This window comes from Gavialis gangeticus, unplaced genomic scaffold, assembly GCF_001723915.1.
Source record: "Gavialis gangeticus isolate Ggan-Ray unplaced genomic scaffold, GavGan_comp1, whole genome shotgun sequence".
NCBI lineage: Eukaryota > Metazoa > Chordata > Crocodylia > Gavialidae > Gavialis > Gavialis gangeticus.
The window spans coordinates 17,491,253-17,516,106 of NW_017729025.1; the positions used below are offsets into that span (position 1 = coordinate 17,491,253).

General features: G+C 43.8%; 1 protein-coding gene across 7 annotated transcripts in view; it reads left to right on the forward strand.

The window, feature by feature from the left end:
- Positions 1 to 567: 567 nt before the first annotated feature.
- ZBTB1 (zinc finger and BTB domain containing 1) overlaps positions 568 to 24,854 on the forward strand; it is a 28,877-nt gene continuing 4,590 nt past the window's right edge. For 2 of the 7 annotated variants that reach the window (XR_002097601.1, XM_019518459.1), the window contains exons 1-3: positions 12,161 to 12,833; positions 13,308 to 15,216; positions 23,681 to 23,738. Coding sequence is in view for 6 of the 7 variants with exons in the window: in XM_019518459.1 (XP_019374004.1) it covers positions 13,328 to 15,216; positions 23,681 to 23,738 (1,947 nt within the window). In the remaining variant the exon portion in view is untranslated. Of the gene's footprint in view, positions 982 to 9,735; positions 10,780 to 12,160; positions 12,834 to 13,307; positions 15,801 to 23,680; positions 23,739 to 24,854 lie in introns of those variants that run through there. The other 5 variants (XM_019518460.1, XM_019518458.1, XM_019518457.1 and 2 more) reach the window with 5 other exon arrangements.

Below are 24,854 nucleotides of genomic sequence, written 5' to 3' on the forward strand. Positions count from 1 at the left end.
TCGGCCTAGACCCCCCCAACGCCTCCAGCGATGGGGAGTGTGCCGTGTCCCTGGGCGCCTGGTCCTCTGCCTCCCTGCTCTCGCGGTGAAGAAGTGTTTCTAGGTATCCCACTAAACTTAACTTCGCTGCAACTTCGAGCCATTGGTGCGCCTCCTCTGCAGAGCGAGAAGGACCAGGTGTTTTCCCTCGTCTTTATGGCAGTCATTCGAGCTCAGGCGCCCCAGGCCCAGAGCGCTGGGGCTCGAAGGGACGGCTCCACCCCATGCCCAGCGGGCTCAGGCTTCGCTCTCTGCTCTGGCAGACCGCAGGGCTTCTCCGGAGGCAGCGTGGGAGGAAGCAGCAGCTGCGTAAGCCCTCCGTGTGCCTGCAGCCACTTTCTACAGGGGAGTCTTCATTCTTTCCCCAGCAGGGAGGTGGTGGCTGAGAGTCGAGGCCTTGAGGAAGTGGGGGTGAAGACTGTGGTCTATGGTTTTTCTTTTTGTTTAAGAGTAGTTTTTATCTCTGTTTCTCTGATACAAATGTATTCCCCAACTGGTGTGTGGTGCCCATCTGCTCCAAGTGATGTGAAGGCACTGCTGGACGGGAAGCAGGCATTGGATGCTATTTAAAAACCATAAGGCTACCATGTGCGTGAGCTTGGGGTATTGCACGTTTCCCAGTTAGTGACAGTAGGACGGGGAAGTGCAGCACTCGCTGTGTTCGATCATCCAAGGCATTCTGTCGATTGAAGCCGTGCTGCGTTCCTCGCTCTCTGCTACTTGCAGCCAATCCCTGTGATAAGAGGGGCTCAGTCAGGGTTTTCCGTGATAGGGCTTGAAAAGTCCATGGACCGATGATGGGAAGATGCCGACTGCTCGATGCAGTGTCTCAGTGCTCAGAGTTAACCTAAATAACAGCATACTGCATCAACAGGACTCTCTAGAAAGGTCCAGACTGGCTGCAAAACCTCTTTGGAAAGTAATAGGAAACAATCTCAGCAGGTTCGTTTTGTGGCCGTTTGGGAGACCTCCGAGAGCAGAGATGCTGAGAAGCTCTGTGCGTGAATGGAGGATGTCAGGTGGGGGTCAGTATATGGGGCAATCCAGCTAGTGGAGTTGTGACTTGCAGCAGCTAGAGGGTGGGAGCAGGTAGGTTGTCAGAGGTCCTTCTCTCCGGGAGTTGGGAGGATCTGGGAGTGTGTGGAGGGGAAGATGCTCTTGCAATTCAGTAACTGAACAGGCTAAAATCACATGCTCAAGTTGTACCTGCAAAAAAACATTTCTTTTTGAATCTTTCCCATTGCTGCTGCTGGACCAGCTCTGGTGGGAGTGCTGGTCTGGAGGGTTTTAGTCACCGTGTCATCTGAGTCTGGATGGCAGAAGCTAGATACAGCTGATACAGCTAGGTACAGCTGATGCTGTATGCATACTAGATTTGATATTAGAGAAATGCTGGGAATCTAGTACAGGCAAAGGCCTTAATGACCTTAGTTTACGTCCAGACTGTAGCACAGATCCCCAGAACTGGGGTCTTGAATGTACCCAGATAAAGGTGCTGTCTTGTCTCTTGGCTTCTGATGTTGAGCTTCTCTCCAGTTTTCCCCCTGGCTATTGTTTGTCCACTTTGCGAGACATCCAGGGTCCATCTTCCATTGTGCCTGGGGCTAGGATTACACTCTAAAACTACAGCCCACAAGGGTTTCACCATTATCTTCTGGCAAATATTTAAATCCCTTTCTGAGTAGTAGTGTAATAATGGAGTTCTGCAAATCCCATTGGTTAAGTCCATTTTTAAAAAGGGGTTCACTGTAGCTAAGTAAGTAGATGTGGTTTTGTGTTCAAACAGTATGTGGGCACAGCAGCAGCTGATAAATAATTCATTTATACCCGTGTGATGAATTGCTCTGCAGTTTTTCATTTCTAATAATTTTTACGCATTTTATGTCCTGTGCACCCTCTAGTGTTAGCTGTGTCCATCATTTTGTCCAGCAACACATACTTTACCTAGGTTTTTGATGCATTTAACAGAAAAAATGTACTACTAGTAGGTTTCAAAGAGTTTAAGACCAGAAGAAATTGTTAGATCATTTAATCTGACCTGTTACAGGCCATTAAACTTCACCTATTTGCACCAGTACTGAGCCTCGTATGCTTGGGTTTTAAGCAAAGTATAACCTGTCCTTAGCTAAAGTGTAACTTTGAGGAAGGCATCCAGTGTTGATTTGAAGACCTCAGGAATGTCATTAAGAACAATTTAAGATGTTATGACATTATGCTGAATGTGCAGTATTCAGCATATTGCAAAACTCTTGACTATCAAGATTTCTTTATTTTTTAAAATTTCTGGGCAGAAATTTGATGCAAATGTTTTTATAGTATTTTGTTACATCATACTTGCATCGCTTAATACAGAATATTTGTATATAATTGTAAAAGTATCAGTTCACAGTAATGAGGAGTCTCCACAATGATTCATTGTGGTTGAAGAGTTAATTTACCACTATGTTAACTGTCCCTTATGGTTTTGCTCCCTATGAGCCTGATCCTTCTGAAATCAATCATAATAAGATTTCAAGATGTTAGCTCAACTCTTACATCCTTAACTCGTTCAGTCAGGCTGTATGTACACTTTTCTTCTTTTCCTTCCTGCATTGTGCTTATATTGTGACTGCCTAACATGTATAGCTTTAACGTGCGGTCATCAGCTCAGAGTATGCGCTGTTAGATTTCAGCTTCTGTTCCTCATATTTGTGGAAATAGGTGCTGAATCAGCAGAAAAACCTTAATAGTGGACACATCTACACATGCTCCCCACGGCACAGTTGTTACTGTGCCGTCATTTAGTTCTTGCTTTAGGAAGTACTACATGATGGTGCAGTAACAGGCATTACTGCGCTGTCCTAGTGGCACGCGGTCATTTTTAGCAGCTGTATTGCCATAGTGATGCACTATAGCAAGGTAGTTCATCGCTACAGCAGTGTAGCATTGGCCTCGTGGTTTGTGCCCGCCGATGCTTCGTTTCTGTAGCTTGTCGGTAGCATCTCATGTAGACGCGCCCACTGGTGGGATTCAGTGGCTCAGAAAATTGGCAATCTGGAGACTGAGTCTCACCTTTCATGGGTTCAGGTCTAGCTCGCTTGGCAACTGAAAACCTGTTGCTGCCTAAAGGCTATTCCTAGCCTGTTTTTACAGAACTGATAGTACAGATCTTGCTGGCAAGAAATAATATTTCAGAAAACAAGTTTACACTTAAAGTCTCTTGTGGCCTCCAGGTGAAAGTATTACTTGGTATAGATACAAATCATGAGAGTACAGTGTTAGGTCTCACAGTGGCGAGGAACAGGATTCATCCAAACATCCCAAACGGTGATAAAGCCATTGAGCTGCAGTGTGAACCTCAGTTCCACCGTTGCTAGAATAGCTGACGTAGCGGCTGCTGAGTTTTCTACTACTCGGCCCTTGCACAGCATGCAAGGAGCTGCTGCCACCCCTTGCTCAACTCTTCTACTTGCTAACCCACAGGTAGCTTACATTCTCCAGATGCCTTAAGTTCAGTAGCCTCCACATCAAAGTAATCCTTCCTCTGAAGGATGATGGGGCCAGATCCAAAGAAGCAATTGGGCAGCATGTTGGTGCTGGCTTCCACAACGGGGATCCTGACGATTCTGCTCAGCTCTAACCAGGGTGCCTGAACTGGGTTAGTACCTAACTTTTAGACCAGTGGTTTTCAATCTTTGTTTCATGTGCGGACCCCTAAAAAATTTCAAACGGGGGTGTGGACCCTTATGGAAATTTAAAATAGAAGTGCGCACCCGTCCAAATTGTAAGTGTGGGTATTCACATACTTTTGATAGATAATAGTCATCTTTTGCGAACTCTGTAGACATAGTCTGCGGGCTCCCAGGGGGTCTGTGGACCACAGGTTGAAAACTACAGTTTTAAACCAGAAAATTCCACAGGGGCCTAAAATTGCGCTTAGAAATGTCTACAACTGCCCCTGTCCTGATGGAGGATCGGCTCCTTGCTTGTTTTATGAATATGATTAGACTCCTTGACAGTAGGGATTTCTGTGACTGAAGGGCTTGCTTTTGTAGGTAACACGCACCAACAGAATCAGACTTCACACAAAATGCAGTTGCAGCTGCCACACTGTAACACCCCAGGCAGAGGAGTCATGTGCTGCCACATGGTGGTTAGGATTTTTGTGGACGATATTTTCTATTGGACGAGTTGCATGCTTGGTATAAAGTTAAGACAAGCTTCTGAGTGCAAAGTTAGAGCATTCTCCAGGTGGGGAGAAACCTGGGCTACATTCCTGCCCCTGCGAAAGGGGATTCAAACCAGTATAGCTCACTCCAGGCTAGTGCCTTGATTACTGGGCCATAGGCTGGTGTGGGTGGGGGCACTCTCCACCCTTCCTGTCAAAGCAGAGCTGAAAAGAATGCAACAGTCAGTGAGCCAGAAAGAGTACGAGAGTGAGCTCGGCTGTGCAGCCCGGTGGCAGCAGGGGAAACAAGGTTCCTGGACTTCCTTCTCATGAGTATCTGTGTATTTTACCAGTCCCTGAGGAGGTGATGAGATGAGACCTCTAACCCCTGGGTTCCTACATAAAGGGCAGCTCTGCCTTCTCTGCTTCGTTTTAAAAGCAAGTCCCACTCAGCATTTTGAAACAAAAGGCCTACCTACTGTTAGGAGAGGGTTTGGGGCTATGGCACCAGAGTGTGCGGAGGTACCTCCCTGGAGTCTGGAACAAGAGACCTGAGCAGTAAGAGTGCCTGGCTCTCGCCGCTTCTCTCTTGGCGAGCTCTAGGCACACTTTTCCCAGCCTGTTGGCTGTTTGGGATCACAGTGTGAGCCCTGCTAGGCCCCCTGAGCAGTGTGTAGGGAGCCAAGGTATCTAACAGGGGCCCAGGCACCTAACTTTTAAGTGTCCTTTATTGGAACTGGCCCAAAAACCTAATGTCCCTGTTCAGAGGGGACAGGATTCTTCAGGCCAATTTGTTTTGTCACTGTCTGACTCTCTCGTTAGGATAATTTACAGACATATTTTTGAGGGGAAGTCTCACTTTCCTTTAGCACTAAGTTCAAAGATTTCATTTATTTTATTTTGTTCAGTCAGATCTTGGTTTCTGCAGAAAAGCAGCTGGCAGTTGTGTGTAACCTCTTGGTTTTTGCCTGCTCAGCAGTGGAAATGTTGGGTTTTGAAAACCACCTTCTAATTTTAGGAAAGATCCTAAATTCTGAAATCTGTGGTACTTGTCTTTGAAGCCAGACAATTTAAAATGGAAATTTTTCCTAGGTCTCCTTACTTAGAAAAAAGTTGTAGGAATTGTCTCATTGGTTAAAACATTTCTAAACATTAAAACGTATAGCATGTCAAATTATACAGTTAAACTACTTACCTACTCTGCTCAGTTAGGAGGCTTTTGTCTAAGGGAGGCAGCTATCTGATCTGTCTGTGCAACTTTTTTTAGACCCTATTATCCTGTATCTGTTATGTTGCAATGTAACATAGTAAAAGGAATTCAATATAAAAGGAAAGATGAATTTAAATAAAAGACAGGCAGAGTAAAAATAAAGAACGGTTAGCAGGAGGGTAACAGGAGTATGCGAGGACTGTGTGTTGTCAATTTTTCCCTTTTCTTTTATTGTCAACATAAAAATAGTAAAGTGCTTGTGGTGATGGTGGTACTTTAGCCTCACGTTCTACAGAAATGCACAAATCCAAAGAATTATCTTCTTCCTGTGTCATAAATAGGAACTAATTTACTGAGTTTGGGCAGTGTTCTTGATTTTGCAAATGGTATCAGTATTGCCCCAATGCCCCAGTGGTATTATGACGTGCAATAACTCCATATAGTTTGTATTTATATGGCATGCAAAAACTGTTTAAAACATTACGGCTATGTGGTTAAAATCCAGGAACTGCCAGAATTAAGACTGACTGTCAACCTTAATTCACAGCTCCCTTGTATAGCTGCATTACTGCAGGCTGTGTTTACATGACCATGCCACATTCTCCCAAAACACCTCCGCCTTGTTCAGTGTTTTATCTCTGTTGTTCAGTGCGAGGCCCTGTGCTTGTTTTCTGCATGCAGCTCAACCCCTGTACTGAAGACAGTTATTGATTTCTTCATGGACTCTCTGGCACTAATGCCTGTAGTATCTGAGCACTTGCTTTATTCAGGTCATGTGAAAAAAACTGTTTATCAAGAGGATGGTATTGTCTCCATTACCATAGTGGGGACACATATTTGGATAAAAAGTAGCCAGCTTTTTGGTACATATCCTGAGGTCCTTGCTTCCCTGAAGCAGCATTCTCTCTAAGCTGTGCGGACACGCAGGCACGCTCATGCCACACTGCCAGGCGCACCTGTGCGGCCGCGCAGCTTAGAGGGAACGCTGCCCTGAAGTATCAAGTTGGGCATCTAGAAAATGCAGAGCACTCGGTTAGCAGCCACCTCTGAAAGGCTGTTGGAGTGATTTGCCCAGAATCACATAGGAGCTCTGTGGCAGAGGCAGAGTTGAACCAGTTCCTTAGGGCAGCGTTTGGCTGTCTTAACCTTCAGACCATCCTTACTTTTCAGCTCTCCCCTTCCTCAGTAACTGTATATTTTCGAGCCTTGCAAGAACTGGAGCAGGGACTCTACAGACAGCAGTCCTCCTTCGTTACAACGCCCTGATTCATCTTCAAAGCAGGTGCAGTAAGAAGAGAATTCTCCTGCCCTTTATGCATCTAAATGGCAGTTTAATAGCCATGTCAGTGGTATTTTCATTACTTATGCACAGATAGGGATTCAGCTTTCCCTGTGTAGACTATGAAGTGGATGCACAGGCTAGGCTGTGCATTGGTGCGGTATGTGCATACCTGTCTCTGACTTCCCAGCTTAGTGCCAGGCACAATCTCCTTCCCTCTCCTGTGCTCCTTTTGATGCTGAGCCACTGCACCTTGCATTTAAGTCACTGGATAGAGAGCAGTGCTGTGGGGGAGGTTTTGACCCACTGGGACCAAGGGTGCTGGCTAGGACCCAGGGTCTGCGTCTTTCTAGGCCAGCATCTATCTCTGAGCCACGCTCCCTCCCTATAGTTAGTTGTTTTCCTCCTAGCCCAATATCTCCTGTACTGTGCCAGCTTCAACAGGCATGCTGGAGAGGGGCCTGGGTGTACTGCCTAATGGAGGGGTGGGCAGAATACACCCTGCGGGCCAAATCCAGCCCACCAGCTGATTGGATCCAGCCTGCAGGCAGGCAGCCACCAATTAATTGTATCCGGCCCAAGCGGTGGCTGTTCCTGCTGCACTCTGCATGGGGCCGAGTCCTGCCAGGGGCAGAACATGTTGCACTCCCAACCTCTCCTGCTGGAGGGCACCAGCCCTGCCAGCAGGCACAGCTTCTGAGCAGGGCTGCTGCTGCTTCCCAGGGAACTGCTGGACTCCCCCAGCCTCCAGCAACTCTTCGTGTCCCTGCTGCAGCAATCCTGGCAGCAGGTAGGGAGGGGAAGCTGTGGCATTGAGGGGAGCGGGTTGGGCTCTGCCTGCAGCTCACTCTGGTTCTGCTTGTGCTGGGCAGGGGAGCATGTGGATGTAGTTGCGGGGGGGGGGGCTGTGAAGGAATTTGGCTGCTCACAAAGTCCCACCGGGCAGGAACAGGACAGGAGGTGGGGAGCAGCAGTAGGAGCCAGGGTGCAGTTGATGCAGCCCTGCCAGGCAGGCACAGGAGAGAGAAGCAGCAGAAGCCAGTGCTGGATGCACTGCACCCCACTGGGCAGGTGTGGGACAGAAACCAAGAGAGCCAGTGATGCCAGGCTCAGCTCCCTGCACCATACTGCCCTCCACCCCATACCTCAACCACTCACACAGCCCCTACACACACCCACACCCCACACCCATACACCTACACCTCCCCACACACACATCCCAGCACACGCACATCCAAGTCCCACACACACCCACACCCCAACCACATATCCCACACCTCCACACACATCCACATATACACTCCACACACATACACCCCACCCTACCCCCACATGCCCCACACCACAACCACACCCACACACACCCCACACACCTCTCATGCCCACGTGTACACCCCTCCATACAAAATATATAAGCAACCCCCCTCCCAAAAGGACTTCCTGGGCAACAGGAGAGACTTCTAGTGGCAAAGATCAAGGGCTAGGAGGTGGGACTTCCAGTGCCAAGATGGCAACTAGGGGGCGGGGCTCCTGTCAAGGGGCAGGGCTACCCAGGCAGCCCTTGATGCCTTATCAAAACTCATTAAGCGCCTGCCCGCCAAAAAAATTTCCCGCCCCGGCCTAACCTGTGGCGAGGTGGTTTGAGTGCTGTTGGGCAGTCAGTGATGCAGGTTCAAAGCCATTCTGGGCGAGGGGGGACCTAGGACCCCAGTGTCTTGCTTCCTGGGTGAATGTCATAATCGTTCAGTTACTGGAGCTTAAATGCTGGACGTAGAGGAGATGCAAGCTCCTTGAGTTGAGTGACGGTACTAAGCCCAGTGTGTCTGTTGGAGGGGAGTTCCTAGTGGGACCCTGCAGCTCCGGCTGGAGCCCTCCCAGTTGCCATGAGGAGCTGGTACACGTCAGGGCTGTGAGCAGATGAAGTGTGCCTGTAGATGGCATAGGTACAGCCTGCTTGCATAGAAATCCTAGAAGGATGGAACATGCTCAGTGAGAGTATCATCTGAGATTCTGGTGGTTAAATATTTAAGATATCTCTACTGAGCATGTGCCAAAGGATTTTTCAGAGATCCATAATGACCAAATTTGGGCAGCGTTTTCATGATAAAGGGGCACACCCTGCCACAAATGCCACCTGCTTGCTACATTTAAAGTCAGTGTCGGAAGTGTAGGGGGACTGCAGCTTGAAGAGAAAAGGGAAGGGTTTTTTCCAATGTCAACAAAACAGTGTTTTCTTCCTTAGCCTTGTTCTTGGAAATAGTTAAAACATTTTGGCTGAAATTTTCTGGAAATATTCACCCTGCAGCAGACAGTCTGCATGGGACAGTTTCAGCTCAAATGGTTAAAGTTTGTGAAAATATAAGCAGCTGAAAATAGGACCTTATCAGAGGAAGTGTTGACAACTATACTTGCCCTGAACACCCAATATTCAGGCAGTGTTGTTTTTGAATATCCAGTCAAAATGGTAGGTTAATTTTGAGCCTGGAGGAAAAGGTGTGTTTTAAGAAATGGGCTTGAATTTAGTAAAGCAGGTGTCAGTAGTAATTTGCCCAGAAGAAGTAAATGTGAGCGTTTCCTGTGTCTTGATATTTAAACAATTCAAGTACAATAGCAGAAAGGACCAAAATGTCTTAGTATTTTACTGATGTTCATGCCATACACAGCTGGCACAGTTCATTCTGGAGGTTTCAGGAGAGATGCTAGCCTGTCTTCCTCAAGTGCTGGAAAATTGTGCAAGTTGACTATCATATTTCCCAACATTTCCCTTTCAAAAGAAACAGCTTCCCACAGCTTCCAAAGAGGCAAGAAACTTAAAGTGCATTTTTCCCACCATACTCCAGTGCCTGTTGAAATGAACAGGGATATTTTCACAGATTTCTACAGGCAAGAAATGCACTATCATCTATTTGTCATGGGGTGATCCTGTTACAGACGTGCTTTTCAGTTGGTAAACTTAACAAAATGCCCCCAGAAAAGTAAGCTTGGGAACATTTTTTTCTGAAATGTTTAAATTTGCCATTTTGCAAAGATAAAAAGAATTCCAGTTATGATGATTTAGTTCTAAATGGACAGAAATTTCTAACTGATAGTTCATAGCAGTCCTCATGCCTTATCACACGTAAGAGGTCAATATTGGTTTTGGACTTATCTTCCCACTGTTTTTGCTTTTTTTTTAAATGCAGACTGTGTTGATTGAACTGAAATTATTAGCTAACATTCAGTAGCTATTCTTAGGGGTTAAATAGTAAGTCAGCATGCTATCACACAGGCCTGAGCAGTTAGGTCAAGTGCCTCATTAACAGAGACCTGTGAAATGTATTTTATGGCAACTTTTTAATTCTAGAGTTCTTTTGTTTTCAAAACCATCCAAAGTTATTCAGATACTTAGAAATCTTTCTGTTGTCATTTAGAATGATGTCGCCATCCAAGAAAGTAATGGACTCCTTTGGGGAAATTAAAGAATTGACTCTGCTGTTCCTAAAGTGGCAGCGTACTAGCGACTGTGAGAACGCTTTGTCTTGTTACATGCAATGGAAAAGTAGTTCTGTGGTTGGTGTCACCTCACCTCACAACTCTGAGAGGGGATTCATGTCATAAAGAGCTCTTTGTTTGGAGAGGGAAGTCTTCCTTTTCCTTCATAGGCTCAGAGGACTCTCTTTCTTCAGCCCAACCAAAGCTCACAGGCCCTTCTTGCAGACAACCAACTTCCAGCCAAAGCCTCATTTCTGTTAGTGAGCCATAAATACTGCTGTTTCGTTGACAGCAGTGGATATATTTGGGCAGTCAGAGATATTTGCTTTTTCTCTAGGGACTGGGCATACTGTTTCCATGGTGCTTCCAGCCCTCTGACAGCTCAAGGAAAGGGAGAATAATAGTTATTCCTGTGCCCACTATATAATGCAGGCATCATCATCACTGAGGCAACCTGTGTGGGGGGGGAAAAAAAAGTGTTGTTTGGCCTGCCCATATATTGACCTCCATCCATGTTAGAAGGAAGAAAATGGGTAAAGGAAAGAAAGGGAAGTACTGTATATGGAAAGGATGACAACAGAAAGAGTGAGGGGGAAAATATCCCAGTCACAAATCAGCCTGGGCATTTCACAGGTACCTTCTAATGCAGTGTTAGTATTATAAATTGTTTGTAAACTGTGCTTTTTTTTTGCCACACTGGGTCAGACCCATTGTATATATAGACCAGGGTGTTGGGGAAGGGACGGGGAGTGTGGCCTGCCCCAGTCGGGCCTCACGGTGCTCGGGAATCTGGTAGCAGGGGAGGGTGGCAGTATTACCTACAACTGTTCCCTTGCGACCAAATGTCCTGTCCCATGGGGAGCCCTGCAGCAGACCAGATGCCACGGCTCTCCGCGTTGCATTTGGCCTGTGGACTGGAGGTTGAGCACCCCTGGACTAGATCTCTGGAGGTCCCTTCCAGCCCTACTCGTCTGTGATTCTATGAATCTGTTTAGCTCAGTGGTTGGAAATTTTTAATAAGCCATGGGCCAGACCAATGCAACTGTGATGCGACGCAGGCCCAGGTGGCTTTGGTGCCATGTCAGTGACTGGCTTTCCCTGCACCAAGGCAGACAACTGGGAGCTGCACCCGCACTGCTGCCACCACTTCTCCCAGGCTCCTGCCCTTCCCTGCCCTGTGTCCCCCCATTTATGAAAGCTGTAAAAAGTTACTGGATGAGCATGGGTTAACATGCATGAACAGGCTGCATTCAGGCCCAGCCTCCAGCCAGTGAGGGGCTGCATCAGGGCAGAGAAGCTGCAAACTATGTTCTTGCTGCCACAGCTTGTCTCCATTCCTCCCCACCTCCCAGCTGTAGTGTAGATGCTGCCAGGAGCTTCACAGCTCTGACAGGTCTTCAGTGCAGGTGCAGGCAGAGGAGCTATTTTGGAGCTGAGCAGCTTCCAGCTTTACATGCACCACTGCCACTTCTTTCTGCCCCCTGGCTGCAGCACTGATGCAGCGTCAAGTCCCTGGGGAGTTACACCAGGTCTCTGCAGCTTTCAGCTGTCCCTACACTGCAGCTGGTAGGTGGGGTGGGACAGGCAAGGGGAAGTGGAGAGAAGCAGCAGCAATGCAAATGCAGTTCCCCCGCCTGGGCACAGTCCCCTACCTGAGCCCACATGGAGTCAGAAAGTAGGAGTGAGGGCTTACAGAAGCCATGGCAGTATGGGCACAAACAAAGCCCTTCAGCTCTGTAGACTGGAGCCAGCAGCTCAGCGGGCCAAATGTTGCCAACCCCTGGTCTAGTCCCTTTTTTAACCTGGTAATGCTATCTGCCTAGTCTACCACTTCCTGGGAAACTGCATAAAAAAGTACTTTCTCTTGTTAGTTTTAAACCTGTCTCCTAATTTCAGTTGGTGTCCTCTAGTTCTAGTATTCTGGGACTTGGTGAATAACAGTTCCCTGTTCATTTGGTCCACACCCTTCATGATTTTATAGATCTCTATCACATCACCCCCTCAGCCTTCTCTGTTCCATATTGAAGAGTCCTAGCCTTTTTTATTTCTCTTGGTATGGCAACTGCTGATCATTTTGGTAGCCCTTCTCTGTATACCTTCCATGTACTTCCACTATTTGCAATAACATTTCAGAAGCTATAGAATCTCATGCCTAGTTTATATTTTCTTCTTCCATTGGGAAATTTTGTCCTCCCTTCACTTTTCCCCACATTTCTCATCTGCAGCCTCCACAGATAAGTGAGATATGGTGTCAAGGTTTGCAGAAATGACTAGTTTCAGGTGTAGCAGCACCATCACCCCTGCCACTTTCATAGTACTGCCTCCCTTCTGGCTATAGCTTGTTGTCATAAAATAAAGCTTCCAGCTCTCTTTCCCAGGTCCGCTTAAGTCTTTTGTTTTATCACAAGCTTGGGCATCCATAAATTCAAGGCTTAAAAAGTTTTTTAGCCCTTTATTGGGGCTGCTTTTCCCCTGTAGCCCAATCTTTGGGCTTGTAGAACTTCACAATTCTTCCACCCAAATACTTTTTTTTATTTATCTGGTCTCACTTCTAGACATTCTGGAGGTTTAGCACCAACTTGCTCTTTTTCTGAGCAAGCTCCGTGAATTCAAGCTCTCCTTGTATTTCCCAGCAGGTTTGGTTCCTAGTCGCATGACCTCTTGATGATGCAAGAGATTAGTCACAGGTGAGACTGGAGCCAGGCTCCTTTAAGAGCCAGCTTATCCCGTGGCAGGTGTCCAGTTTGAGACTCTCTAAAAGATCTGATTTTTTGAAATCGGATGCCCAGCCTTTCTGAAAATCAGGCCTCTTTAAAGTGTTTAAAGCTGTGCGTCAGTCATGAATTGTTTCTAAAAATTTCAGCTATGGGTTTTTGTAATTGACTTGTGTTTTGACACCAGTATTATTGAGATCGATACAGTTGCATTGGTAAAGTTTATCCATCTACTGGTACTATGGGTCTAGTTGTAAGGGAGGTATAAATAGCAGATACTTCCATTATTCCTGTTTTCTTCAAGAGGCTTTTAGCATTAGGTAGACCTTTTCAATTAGGTTGTAAAAAATGTTTGGACCAAGGCTGTAATTCTTGAAACTGGCCTCTTTTACTGTGAGCTTGCATTCTGTGCTGATCATATAACCAAGTATTTCTTTCTTTACACAGGACTGTAACTGAAGGACAAGATGGCAAGAACCAGCCACAGCAACTATGTTCTTCAGCAGCTAAACAACCAAAGAGAGTGGGGTTTTCTCTGTGACTGCTGCATTGCTATCGATGATATTTATTTTCAAGCACATAAAGCAGTCTTGGCTGCCTGTAGCTCATATTTTAGGATGTTTTTTATGAACCAGCAACACACTACAGCCCAGCTGAATCTCAGCAACATGAAGATTAGTGCTGAATGTTTTGATCTTATTCTGCAGTTCATGTATTTAGGAAAAATTTTGACTGCCCCTGCCAATTTTGAGCAATTTAAAGTGGCGATGAACTATTTACAGCTATACAATGTCCCTGAATGTTTAGAAGATATACAAGACACAGACTCCTCTAGTTTAAAATGTTCATCTTCTGCTTCTAGCACCCAAAATAGCAAAATGATATTTGGCGTACGAATGTATGAAGACACCCTTGCTAGAAATGGTAGCGAAGCAAACAGGTGGTGCACAGAGCCGCCAAGTTCAACAGTAAACACATCACATCACAAAGAGCCTGATGAAGAAGCTTTGCAGCTCAACAGTTTCCCTGAACAACTGTTTGATGCGTGCAAAAAAAGCACTGTGTCCAAATTCTCCAGCACAAAAGAGCGTGTGTCACATTCACGACGCTTTGGAAGAAGCTTCACCTGTGACAGCTGTGGGTTTAGTTTTAGCTGTGAAAAGTTACTGGATGAGCATGTGTTGACGTGCACGAACAGGCACCCATACCAAAACGCCAAGTACTATGGCATTGAAAAAATGGACTTCAGCGAAAAAGACTGTACTTCCAAAAACCTATCTGCACAAATAGACAAGTGCAAAGGGGATCTGAGCCAAGCAGCCGATGGGTCTTTGTCTCCAGTGTCAAATGTTACAAGCAGAAAAAGCAGCACAGTTGCATCTGAGACGTCAGGTGAAGAGGGAAGCAGAGCTGCAGAGAGGAAGCGAATTATGATCAAGATGGAACCAGAGGACAGCCCTGTGGATGAAATGAAAGAGTTTAATGTTATTAAAGTGACAGATAAAGACTGTAACGAATCTACTGACAATGATGAACTAGATGATGAACCGGAAGAGCCACTTTACAGATACTATGAGGAAGAGGTCAGTGAAAAGAGAAGAGCTCGAAAAACTTTAAAACCCCGGTTATTAATGAATGAGGAGGAAAGAAAGTATTTAAAGAGTGCAAGGCACCTTAGCAGGAAGATCTCCCCAGTACAGGAAGATACAGAGAATGGCCCCTGTGAACTGTGTGGGCTTACAATTACAGAGGAAGACCTGTCCTCTCATTACTTGTCGAAGCACATAGAAAATATCTGTGCTTGTGGCAAATGTGGTCAAATACTGGTCAAAGGTAAACAGTTGCAGGATCATGCGCAGACATGTGGAGAGCCTCAGGATCTGACCATGAACGGGATAAGAAACTCTGAGGAAAAAATGGATTTAGAAGAGAACCCTGAGGAACAGTCCGAAATCAGGGACATGATGTTTGCAGAGATGTTGGAGGACTTCAGGGACAGTCATTTCCAAATGAACAGTCTTCCCAAAAAGCAGTTATATAAGCATTCTGCCTGTCCTTTCCGATGTCCTAATTGTGGTCAGCGTTTTGAAACTGAAAATCTAGTGGTTGAACATATGTCAAACTGCCTGGACCAAGATCTGTTTAAGAATGCCATTATGGAAGAGAATGAAAGAGATCACAGACGAAAACATTTCTGTAATCTCTGTGGGAAAGGATTTTATCAGCGTTGTCACTTGCGGGAACACTATACTGTTCATACCAAGGAAAAACAGTTTGTTTGTCAGACATGTGGAAAGCAGTTTTTAAGAGAACGCCAGTTGCGGCTCCACAATGATATGCACAAAGGCATGGCCAGGTATGTCTGTTCCATTTGTGATCAAGGAAACTTCAGAAAACATGACCATGTACGGCATATGATATCTCATTTATCAGCTGGAGAGACTATATGCCAGGTCTGCTTTCAGATATTCCCAAATAATGAACAACTGGAGCAGCACATGGATGTTCATCTGTATACATGTGGAGTGTGTGGAGCCAAATTTAATTTGAGAAAAGATATGAGATCTCACTATAATGCCAAGCATTTGAAAAGAACATAAGTGTAAATATACTGTATAGCATTAAATTGACAGCAGAGAAAACACCAAAGTGAGGCATACAATATATTAGTCAAAACTGAACGAGTTGTTGAAAACACATCTCTTTTTAAAGACCCTTTTAATCATAGGTGTCTTTGTTTAGGGTCATTCAGTTATATAGCTTTTAAAAACATCAAGTGTTTAATTATTACATTTTCACTGTTTCCTAATAGTTTCTGTTTTTAATTTTATTGTTTTACTAAGTAGATATGATACAAATCATTATTTTTAAACTGTAGATTAAAAGCACAATGTTATCCCTTCACTGACTTCTATTAAACAGTTCTCAGTTCCATGTCAATAAGATGAGTGCTTTAATATTTCTACGTGTTGTTTCTTCATGTGACATTTTAGATCAAGTAGCGATTAACATGGAGGTGGCATAATCATCCCTAATCTCAAAATTAACTTTAAAAAAAAGAAATTTGATGCCAGGAAAAACTTTGTTCTGTGACTCAGCTGTAAGCGCAGTGCTGGTGGTTCTCTGAACCTCTGTCAGAATTCGAACCAGTCAGGTTGGGGGAGCAAAGGGAGAGAAATTTAATACTGTGTAGATAGACCCAAGGAATTTCCATATGAACAGCCATTCCCAGGCATGAAGTTCTAGCAGAATTGAAATGGGCATTTCCACTCCAGTGTTGCTACTTTCCTTCAGTTTTTCTCCCTAGATATTTATAACTTGCTCACAGCAGAGGTATCTGAATGCTGAATTCTGCTACAAGGACTGCTGAATTTCCTTAATAATTACAAAGATGTTCTTTACTCGCTTTCAGAATTGTCTTACTACGAAATACTCTCTGACTCTAGTGCGGTCCAAGCCTTTCAAATCCCTGCCCAGTGCTTTACCCAGAGTGTAACTTTCAGGGCTGTTTTAATGTCAGGGAATATGAATAAATAGATAAAGTTCAGCATATAACCTAAACATTATGTGAGAGCTATTTAAGTGAAATGAGTGTTTTCAGACATACTGAATTTCTTTTTGGATATTCAGCTTTAAGAGAACTTCATAACTTTTTAGGCTGGTAAACAAATTTACCATGTGTATTTTTTTTCACACCAGAGCAACTGAAGGAAAAACTCATATTGTGCCCAATCATACTTCAGCCCTGGACCTGCAATTGGAGCACGCAGATCCCATTGCAAGTTAGGGCTTTAGCATTTCACAGTGTCAACTCAGTCCTGCGTTCCTCTTACACCACTGAAGTCATCTGGGTCCTAAATGGCAGCGGGGCTGAAGAGCACCGCTAACATTGCTGTGTACTCATGTTTCTGTTATTTCATGCCTCCTTTCTAAAGGTGAACTGAGTCAAAGCTTAATACACAATAGTCCAGGGTGGCTGGTTTAAATGATCTCTTTGTGTAGGCAATCAAATGTAAGGAGGTGGCTGAAAGAACTATATGTCTTGTTCATCAAAAACAAAATTTAAAATAATGTGGAAAATAACTGCTGATCAGTGAAGAATTGTAACAGCTGAATTCTTATGAAGCATTTAGTTTACATACAAACTCCCTGATGTTTAGGTCAGTGCTCACTATATCAATACAAACTGAGATCAGAAAGCAGCCGAGGGAACTGAAAAGGAAATGGAGTGTACAGAGGGAGTTGAAAGACGAGTATTGTAGCCCAGGGTGAGCTGAGAGATTTGGAATGCTATGGGGACATGCCAGGCAAGGGCTGGAACAGCACAGAAATGGAGACAGAATTAGAGCATGGTAGTGGGAAGTGGAGAGGAAAAATCCCAAAGGTGGCATACAAAGGGAGAGCATGGAGGAAAGGATAAAATGTCCCAGAGATTCCTGAGGGACCAGAGGGTGAGCATGACTCAACTTGGCTAGGAGAGCTGTTGGCCTGAATTATTAACTCACTGTGGCACAAACTCTCATTGCAGATTGTGTGCTAAGTATAAGCCAGACTTTTGTGCTCGGAGGATTGCAGTGGAACAGCAAGATTTAGATTAAGGATTTCACATGGTCAAGAAAACAGAGGATTCCTGACAGCTAAGAGTACAAGGGAGGGTTAAAAGAAAAACTTAAGGCCCTTCTACACTGACTCAGGAGCCTTGCTTAAAATGTCATAGCCTCTGCTTGTTTAAAACCTGTGTTTGCTGAGAGTGTAAACCTGATGGGTACCTAGCATGGATGGCCCATAATAGAAAAAGATATTTTAGGAATGCCCTATGGTGTATACTTTGGTGGGTGGGGGGAAAGGGATTGGAATCCTAGGAATAAATCAATCCAATAAAAAAAACAAACAGGGAGGACTAAAATGGCTGTGGAGGAAGTAGAAAGAAATATTATTGTTGTGGCATATAAATGTAGGTAAAGAAATGGCATGGGAAACCTGAAGGAAAGGCCTAGCGTGGCTGATCAGGGTGGCAGGAGAGAAGAACGAAGATTAAAGTAGTTCCAGTGAAAAAAGAGGGTAGGTATGTACAAGGGAGAGAAGCAATACAGATAATCCCCGCTTAATGCTGTTTTGCTTAGCGCTTCTTTGCTATAACGCTTGTTTTAAATTTACACCTGATTTCACTTAGCGCTCAGTGAGTTTTGTTGTAACGCTTGCAGTTGCCATTAATGCTTAGGTCATTAAAAACAATTGCGGTTGCCATCTTGGGTCATCGTATACTTTTGGTTCCACTTAATGCTTGTTTTTTCAGGAACCAATTAAGAGCACTAAGGGGGGGTTGCCTGTGGTGTGCAGACCACCAAATAAAGCTCTGTATGGGAACTGGAGTGCTCCACAGAAAAGATAATGATATGGGCACACTAAGTACAAAAACACTGTTTCAGCTTTATCCCCCATCCCCTACCTTAGTGTAGTGTTTAAAAGTATCAACTAATTGAAAACATAGCAAAAACCAGAGAATTAGAGTTACTGAAACACTTAAAATCCCTACAAGGTCCTATAAATGCTACTTGAGAGAACAAAGAAGAATCAGACAATCTTGATTTAGAACTCTCCTCTATCGCATCTGTATTTTAGTCCCCTCAACATAGTTACTCTGTACTTTCTTTTGCTGCTAAGTGGAGTTTCATGCATGTTTTGAGCATATATTTGGATGCATACAAGTAAAGCTGTTGTGGATCCTTAGGTGAAAGATGCTATCTATATGTAAGATTACCAAGTTTAAAAATATTTTACAAATAAACCTCTTATCCAAAGAGATGTGAGCACAGTCTGGATGCTAAGCCTCCTATCCTTGCATTTTTGAAGGCGTTGTTATTCCTGCACAGGTGTCTCCTGCTGTTCTTTCTGATGCTTTCTTCATCCTGGTGGTGATGTGGGCTGCAACTCCGAAAAACGTTTTACTGGCAACCATCTCTGTGCTCTCAGCTTTCAGGATTTATTGAAAACTAAGCAGGGGGTTTGTAACAATCTGGAATGAACTTTTCCATGTAATAAGTGAAGTTTTATTTTGAGGACCATGCAGGCCATTTCCCATTTTTTTAAAATGTTTTTGAAGTTTGCTTACAGCTAAGTTGTTACTTTTAAGACCTAATTAACCACGGGTCAGTCATAGCTATATGTAACAAGATGCATGGATTACAGGGCTGTGGGAGAATGCTACTGTTGATCATAGATTTGGATGGAGTCAGAATATCACATAGACTTCACCCTTTTAGTACTAGCAGTAGGCTTTTCTACTTAGTGGATTCATCTACATGTGCACTTTGCTGCAGTTGACTAATTAGCTCTGCAGTAAAACATCACTGTCTACACATGCACCAGTCTTAAGATGAGGTAAATTAAATCCACTGTAAGATAGTACTGTCCCCAACACTAGCTTACAACAGAGTCATTACTGCGCGGAAACACGTGTGGACAGTGTCCAGGACCGCAGCAGTTTAAGTCAGGGCAGAGCAGCCTTGGGTTAGCAGCAGGCTTGGAGTGTCAGCCACACGGCTCTGCAGTTTTGGCACACTCATGCCCCAGCCATCCCCTCTGTTGCCTGAAGCTGCCACCCAGAGCCTGTGGCTGCACCCCCACCGAGCCTGCTGCCAGCCCAGGGCTGCTCCACCCTAGCTCATACTGCTGCGGCCCTGGGTGCATTGTGCAGACACTGCACCTAGAAGCAGCTGATTCTAGCACAAACTGCGCCAGAGTTTGTCATATCACATTAATGGCACATGTAGATGCATCCAATATGTTCAGTTAGTAAAGTAATCAGAAAATGCAATCAACATGTTTTTCTTACTTTTCAAGGGAAGCTGAAAAAATACTGTACTAAAAAAAAACTGAACTGTCTGAAGGGCTCTAACTGAACGCGCAGAGCATCTACATGTGCAGTTAATGTGACTGAATAAACTCTGGCACAATTTGAGCCAAAGTAAACTAATCCCAACGTTACTCTCTACACGTGCATTTAAGCACAGTAATTTACCGTGCTGTTGAATAGTACCTGTGTCTGATGGGATTATCAAACAGTGCTGTAAATTAGTCTACACTGACCCAATTGCTGCTCATGTTACAGTTACCCTTAACTGCATAGTAAATTAGTCTCCTGTGCAGTAAAGCACACATGTAAATGTGCCTGCAGATGCTAAAATTTCTGCAGTACCTTACTTACTGCTGAGGGTGATACTGCCCTTTCTATGCAGGCCCTACACACCCACTATTTTGGTAGCTGAAAAAGCCAATATGACTTTCCACATAAAGAGGAGAGAAATGCACATCATCTACCCCCTGCATAAGAACTGGAAAGCTTCCTATATTCAACTCACCTTTCAGATGGTCTGGAGTCCTTTTCTGATCTCTTGAAATATGACAGACAACAGTCACCTTAAACCCACAGACAAACACAGCTTGCGATATGGAGAAATTCCTTTCAGCTCTGGGGGAGTAACAACGGGCACAAAGCATAAATACTTTGAGAAAGCTGAGGAAATAATATTAACATCTATTAATGTTACAAGATGCCTGGATCTCAGTGACAATTCTAGATTCTTTACAAGACAAAAGTATCTATCTAGAATTAAGAAGCAAAGTACTTCTGACCTCCATAATTCTAATCTGTTCTTAAATTCATCAGATATGTGGCCACGCTGGGTGAACCATGTGCCTACTTTGAATTTTTAAAGTATGTTTTTGATAGTTAATTTTTAAAAATTAGGAAGATGAGATTCAGCTTTTTAAAAGTTGTATTTAGTGGCTTAAAATTTATTTCTTTTTATAAAAAGTCAAAGGAAAAAGTAATTTTTTGACATGGTATACTTGAGCAATCATAGTCTTAAGGGGAGTTTTGAAGAAAATTTTGAAAACAGAAACTGTAAATTAAATGTCTTTTACAGCTCTTGTCTACAGTCATTACTATGGCATTAATTGTGAGCTTTTCTTCCCCCCCAAAATAAGAAAAACTTGTAAATTGTAACAGAGAAAGAGTGTATGATTCAGAAATGGATTCAGTATGACTTAAAATTTTGGGCACTGAAACAAATAGCCCTTGTTGCTTTTCATAAGATTAGGTGACTGGTGCCAGCTTTGGAGACGAAATATTAGAGGAATCTTTCCTCGTGTTAGATTTTGTCTACAAATGTCTTGTAACATTTTTTTGAACTACTGGGGAAATAATATTGTGCATCCTACTTTCAATAAGAGTGCTCCCAGCAGCAATGTTTGTTTGTTTTTTTACCACGCGTGTTCTTTAGTAATACCGGGAGCTGTAAGTATATAAAATAGTTTTAAATCAGCATATCTGAGGGAAACGTCACAGAATTATAGGATGAGAAATCAATCCTTGATTATGTAAGACCAGTGTTTTTTTATTGTTCTTTGATCTGGTGTGCCCAGCACGGGCTTCCTAGTTACAAGGGCTCTCCATAGCAAAAGCACTTTGTAACCTCAACTTTACTGGAAGTCAGTGCAAGCACCTTCTAAAATCAGTACCTCAGTGCCTTAAGTTTAACACCTAAAGTTGGTAAACGCTTCTATAAAAGCTAGTTTGCTTTATACTATGATTGATTTCTTGTCGCCTTATTTTAATGTTGATTCATTTTGACCATTAAGGGCAAAACCAGAAGCCTAATCTTTTGCTATTTCTTTTAACAAACTACAGCAAAAGTAAATCTTCCTGTAGGTACAACCACAGACACAATGCCGCTTCTAGCATTTCCTGTGGCGGGGAGCCTACCTCAGAGCTGCTCAAAAAAGTTTTGGTCTCTAAGGCCAAGTCCTGTACTCAGGTTTAATTAAGCTAAATTCTTATTGACATCGGTGGGAATTGTACCTGAATAAATGTTGAATAACAACAGAATACCTTGGGCAAGGACAATTTTGTGAGGGACAGTCCCAGACTTCCCCAGGGCACAGATATTTGTAGTCCCTTGCCTGTCTCTTCATCTTTGTGCAGAGAGAGGTAGTTAGCCATGTTAGTTTAAAGTCAAGTGAAAGGCAGGGTAGATTTGTACTTTATAGCCTAACCAAAGCAGATATATAAGAAAAGCTTTTGTGAAACTCACTTCTTTATACGCTGAACTAATGAAGTGAGCTTCAGCTCATGAAAGCTTTTGCAATAAGTAGAGACTAGACAGATACTTTGGTTAGTCTATAAGATGCAAATCTACCCTGCCTTCCTCATCTGTGTGACAGAGTACCTTCAGCGTTACTTCACTGAACACTGCAATAACAGTTTTACCAAACCCAACCCCTGAAAATCACGAGTGCAACTCCAACCCCCCTCATGATATTAGCTTAAAAAACACACTTTCAAAATATTTTGACTCCTCTTATCCTCTGGTTTCAGAGCCTTTAGGATGCATTTGCTTAATGTTTTGAAGTTGTATGCAGCAATCATGGCACTAGAAACTTACTTGCTGAATGAAAATGAAAGTGGAGATTGTAACGCATTCCCATGAATCTGGGAGTGAGTGATATAAGAAGTATACAATAAAACAGAGTTGGCAACACAATGGGTACCTTCCATTTCTCCTTTCTTGGGTGAGGGGTTCAGCAGTAGCTCAGGGGTGGTTACCACAATTACTTCTGCTTCCAAATCCCCAGACAACTGATTGGGAGACCCATGCACTGTCTCCAACCCTGTGAAAGAGCTGGATGAAAAATAACATGAAATACTTCTGTTTTCCTCAGACAAGGCTGTACAGCTTTTCTTTCTAGCCATGCGTATTTGCTTCTAAAGAGAGCTGGGTGAAATTTCTTCAGTGAATTTGCTGAAAAATACTATTTTGTGACAAAATCATGAGTTGGACTCAAATTTGCTGAATGATTTCATCTAGGAGAGAGAGAATTTGGAGCTAGCGTCATGTAACATTTCAGTATGACCCAAAAGCTCACAGGTTAGGCAATGACCCAGAATGTGGGAGACTCTAGTTTAATTTCTCCTCTGAGAGGATTTGAACCTGCGTCTCCCGGGAGAATGCCTTAACACCAAATCTGGGGTTCCAGTTCCTAGTCCACTGAATGTGCACTTAATAAAAGTGGAGCAGTGACAGCCAGAGAGATTGAGAACCCCGACCAGGAATATTGCAGAGCCTAGCTGTTAGGTCAAATTCATGTAAGGTGATAGATATGGATCCAAATCCTCCTGACCAGATAAGGAAGCTGAACTGGTATAGCCCACATCCTGCATATCCTGGATGAACAGTCTAACTCCTGAGGTATTGGGTAAAAGGCAGACATCATTACCACTTCCTCCTCTGTGAATCTAGCCCTTTATTTCTTTTACTTTTCCTTCTAGTGCTTGGAAACTTTTTTTTTTTTGGTCAAATGTTGAGATTTGTGTTAATGAAACCAAATTTTTCTTGTTGTCTTTTTTTTTTTTTTTTACTTTCTTTGGAGCAGCAAGGAAAGAAATAATTGATTCAATCTGAACCAAAAATACTTTTTTTTTTTTTCAAAGTTCAGCAGCTGAAATGAAAAATACATTTATGTAGCCCTACTTCTAAAATAACAGAAGAGCTTGTGCGAGTTACTATGTTATTTGAGAAAAAACATGAACTGGTGTAGGAGTGAATTGTAATGTACCTGCAAAAAGGGTCAGTTAAGGTTATTCTGGCAACCTTAATGCTGACATCTGACATACGAGTACTGGTAACATTCTGTTAACGTGATTTGGTACAGAATGTAACACGTGACAGAAATCTTCAGGTGTATAGTGTAAAATCCTACTTTATCCACAATAGTCATCACTGTAATCCCAACTCATCTCTCACATGTTCCATTTACAGTACGGCTGTGTCATCAGTCTGCAACACAACCAAGGCTATGTCTGCACTGCAGTCAGAGGTATGGTTGCAGCAAGTGCAGATGTACTTGAGATGGCTTTAAGACAAGCTTAGGTACTACTAGCAAGGTGAACAACTGTGCTGGCTAAACAAGCCCAATCTAAGTTCTAACTTGGGCAGCTAGCCTACACTGATGGTGTGCTGCTGCATCTTTAGACGCTACAGTCATCTCACTGGTTGCAGTGTAGACTCCTTAAACAATAGGGTTGGAACCGATTCAGGATGCTTTGGGGAAGTGCTACCCCTTTTTTAATAAGAGTTGAGTTTAATTGTTAGCAGGTGTTGACATGGTTACTGCTGCCACAGTAGATAAGTCTGTATTTGGTATCAGAGGTCTTCATAAAGCAATAACTAGTGCAAACAAAAGAATCAATTAAATCAGGGGCAGCCAATCTACTGCATGTGTACCACAAATGGCATGAGCAGACTCTGTGTGACATGCAGCAAACCATGGATGGGACAAGAGCTGTGATAGGGCAGGGAGCAGAAAACCAAAGCAGCAGATTGGACAGGGAGCATAATGCAGAGAGGCTGGTTGGGCAGGTGAAGGGGATCAGAGTGGCATTCGGGGTGCATCTACATGAGACTCCTACTGTAGAGTGGACTAATTAGCTCCGCAGTAAACATCTCTGCATCTACATGTGCAAGACTATTAGGTTGGAGTAAACTAATAACCTCAGCAGGGTAGTACCTATAAATACAAGTACTACCCTACTGCAGAGTTTTTACTTCACAGCACTGCATGTGTAGACGCTATCGAGGCTGGCTGGGGCACAAGTGTGCTTCAATGCGGGAGCTGCCTACCAGCTAGCTTTGCGCTGGAGCATCCTCATGTCCAAGCCAGCCCTTTTACAGCACATTGAGCTGGGTTGGAGCAGTCCCCCTTGCTAGCCAGGTCTGCTCCAACCCAACTCAACATGCTGTGGTCCTGGGCACACGTTCAAACAATGTACCCAGAGCCATAAACTCTAACGCAATAAGTGCCGGATTTTATTGCTCTGCATTAATTGCACGTGTAGATGTGCCCAGGGAGGGCGTGGGATTAAATTGTGCCTTGCCTGCCAAAAAGATTGGTCCCCAGCAAGTTAAATCAGTCAATGTTTTGAAAACTTAAAAA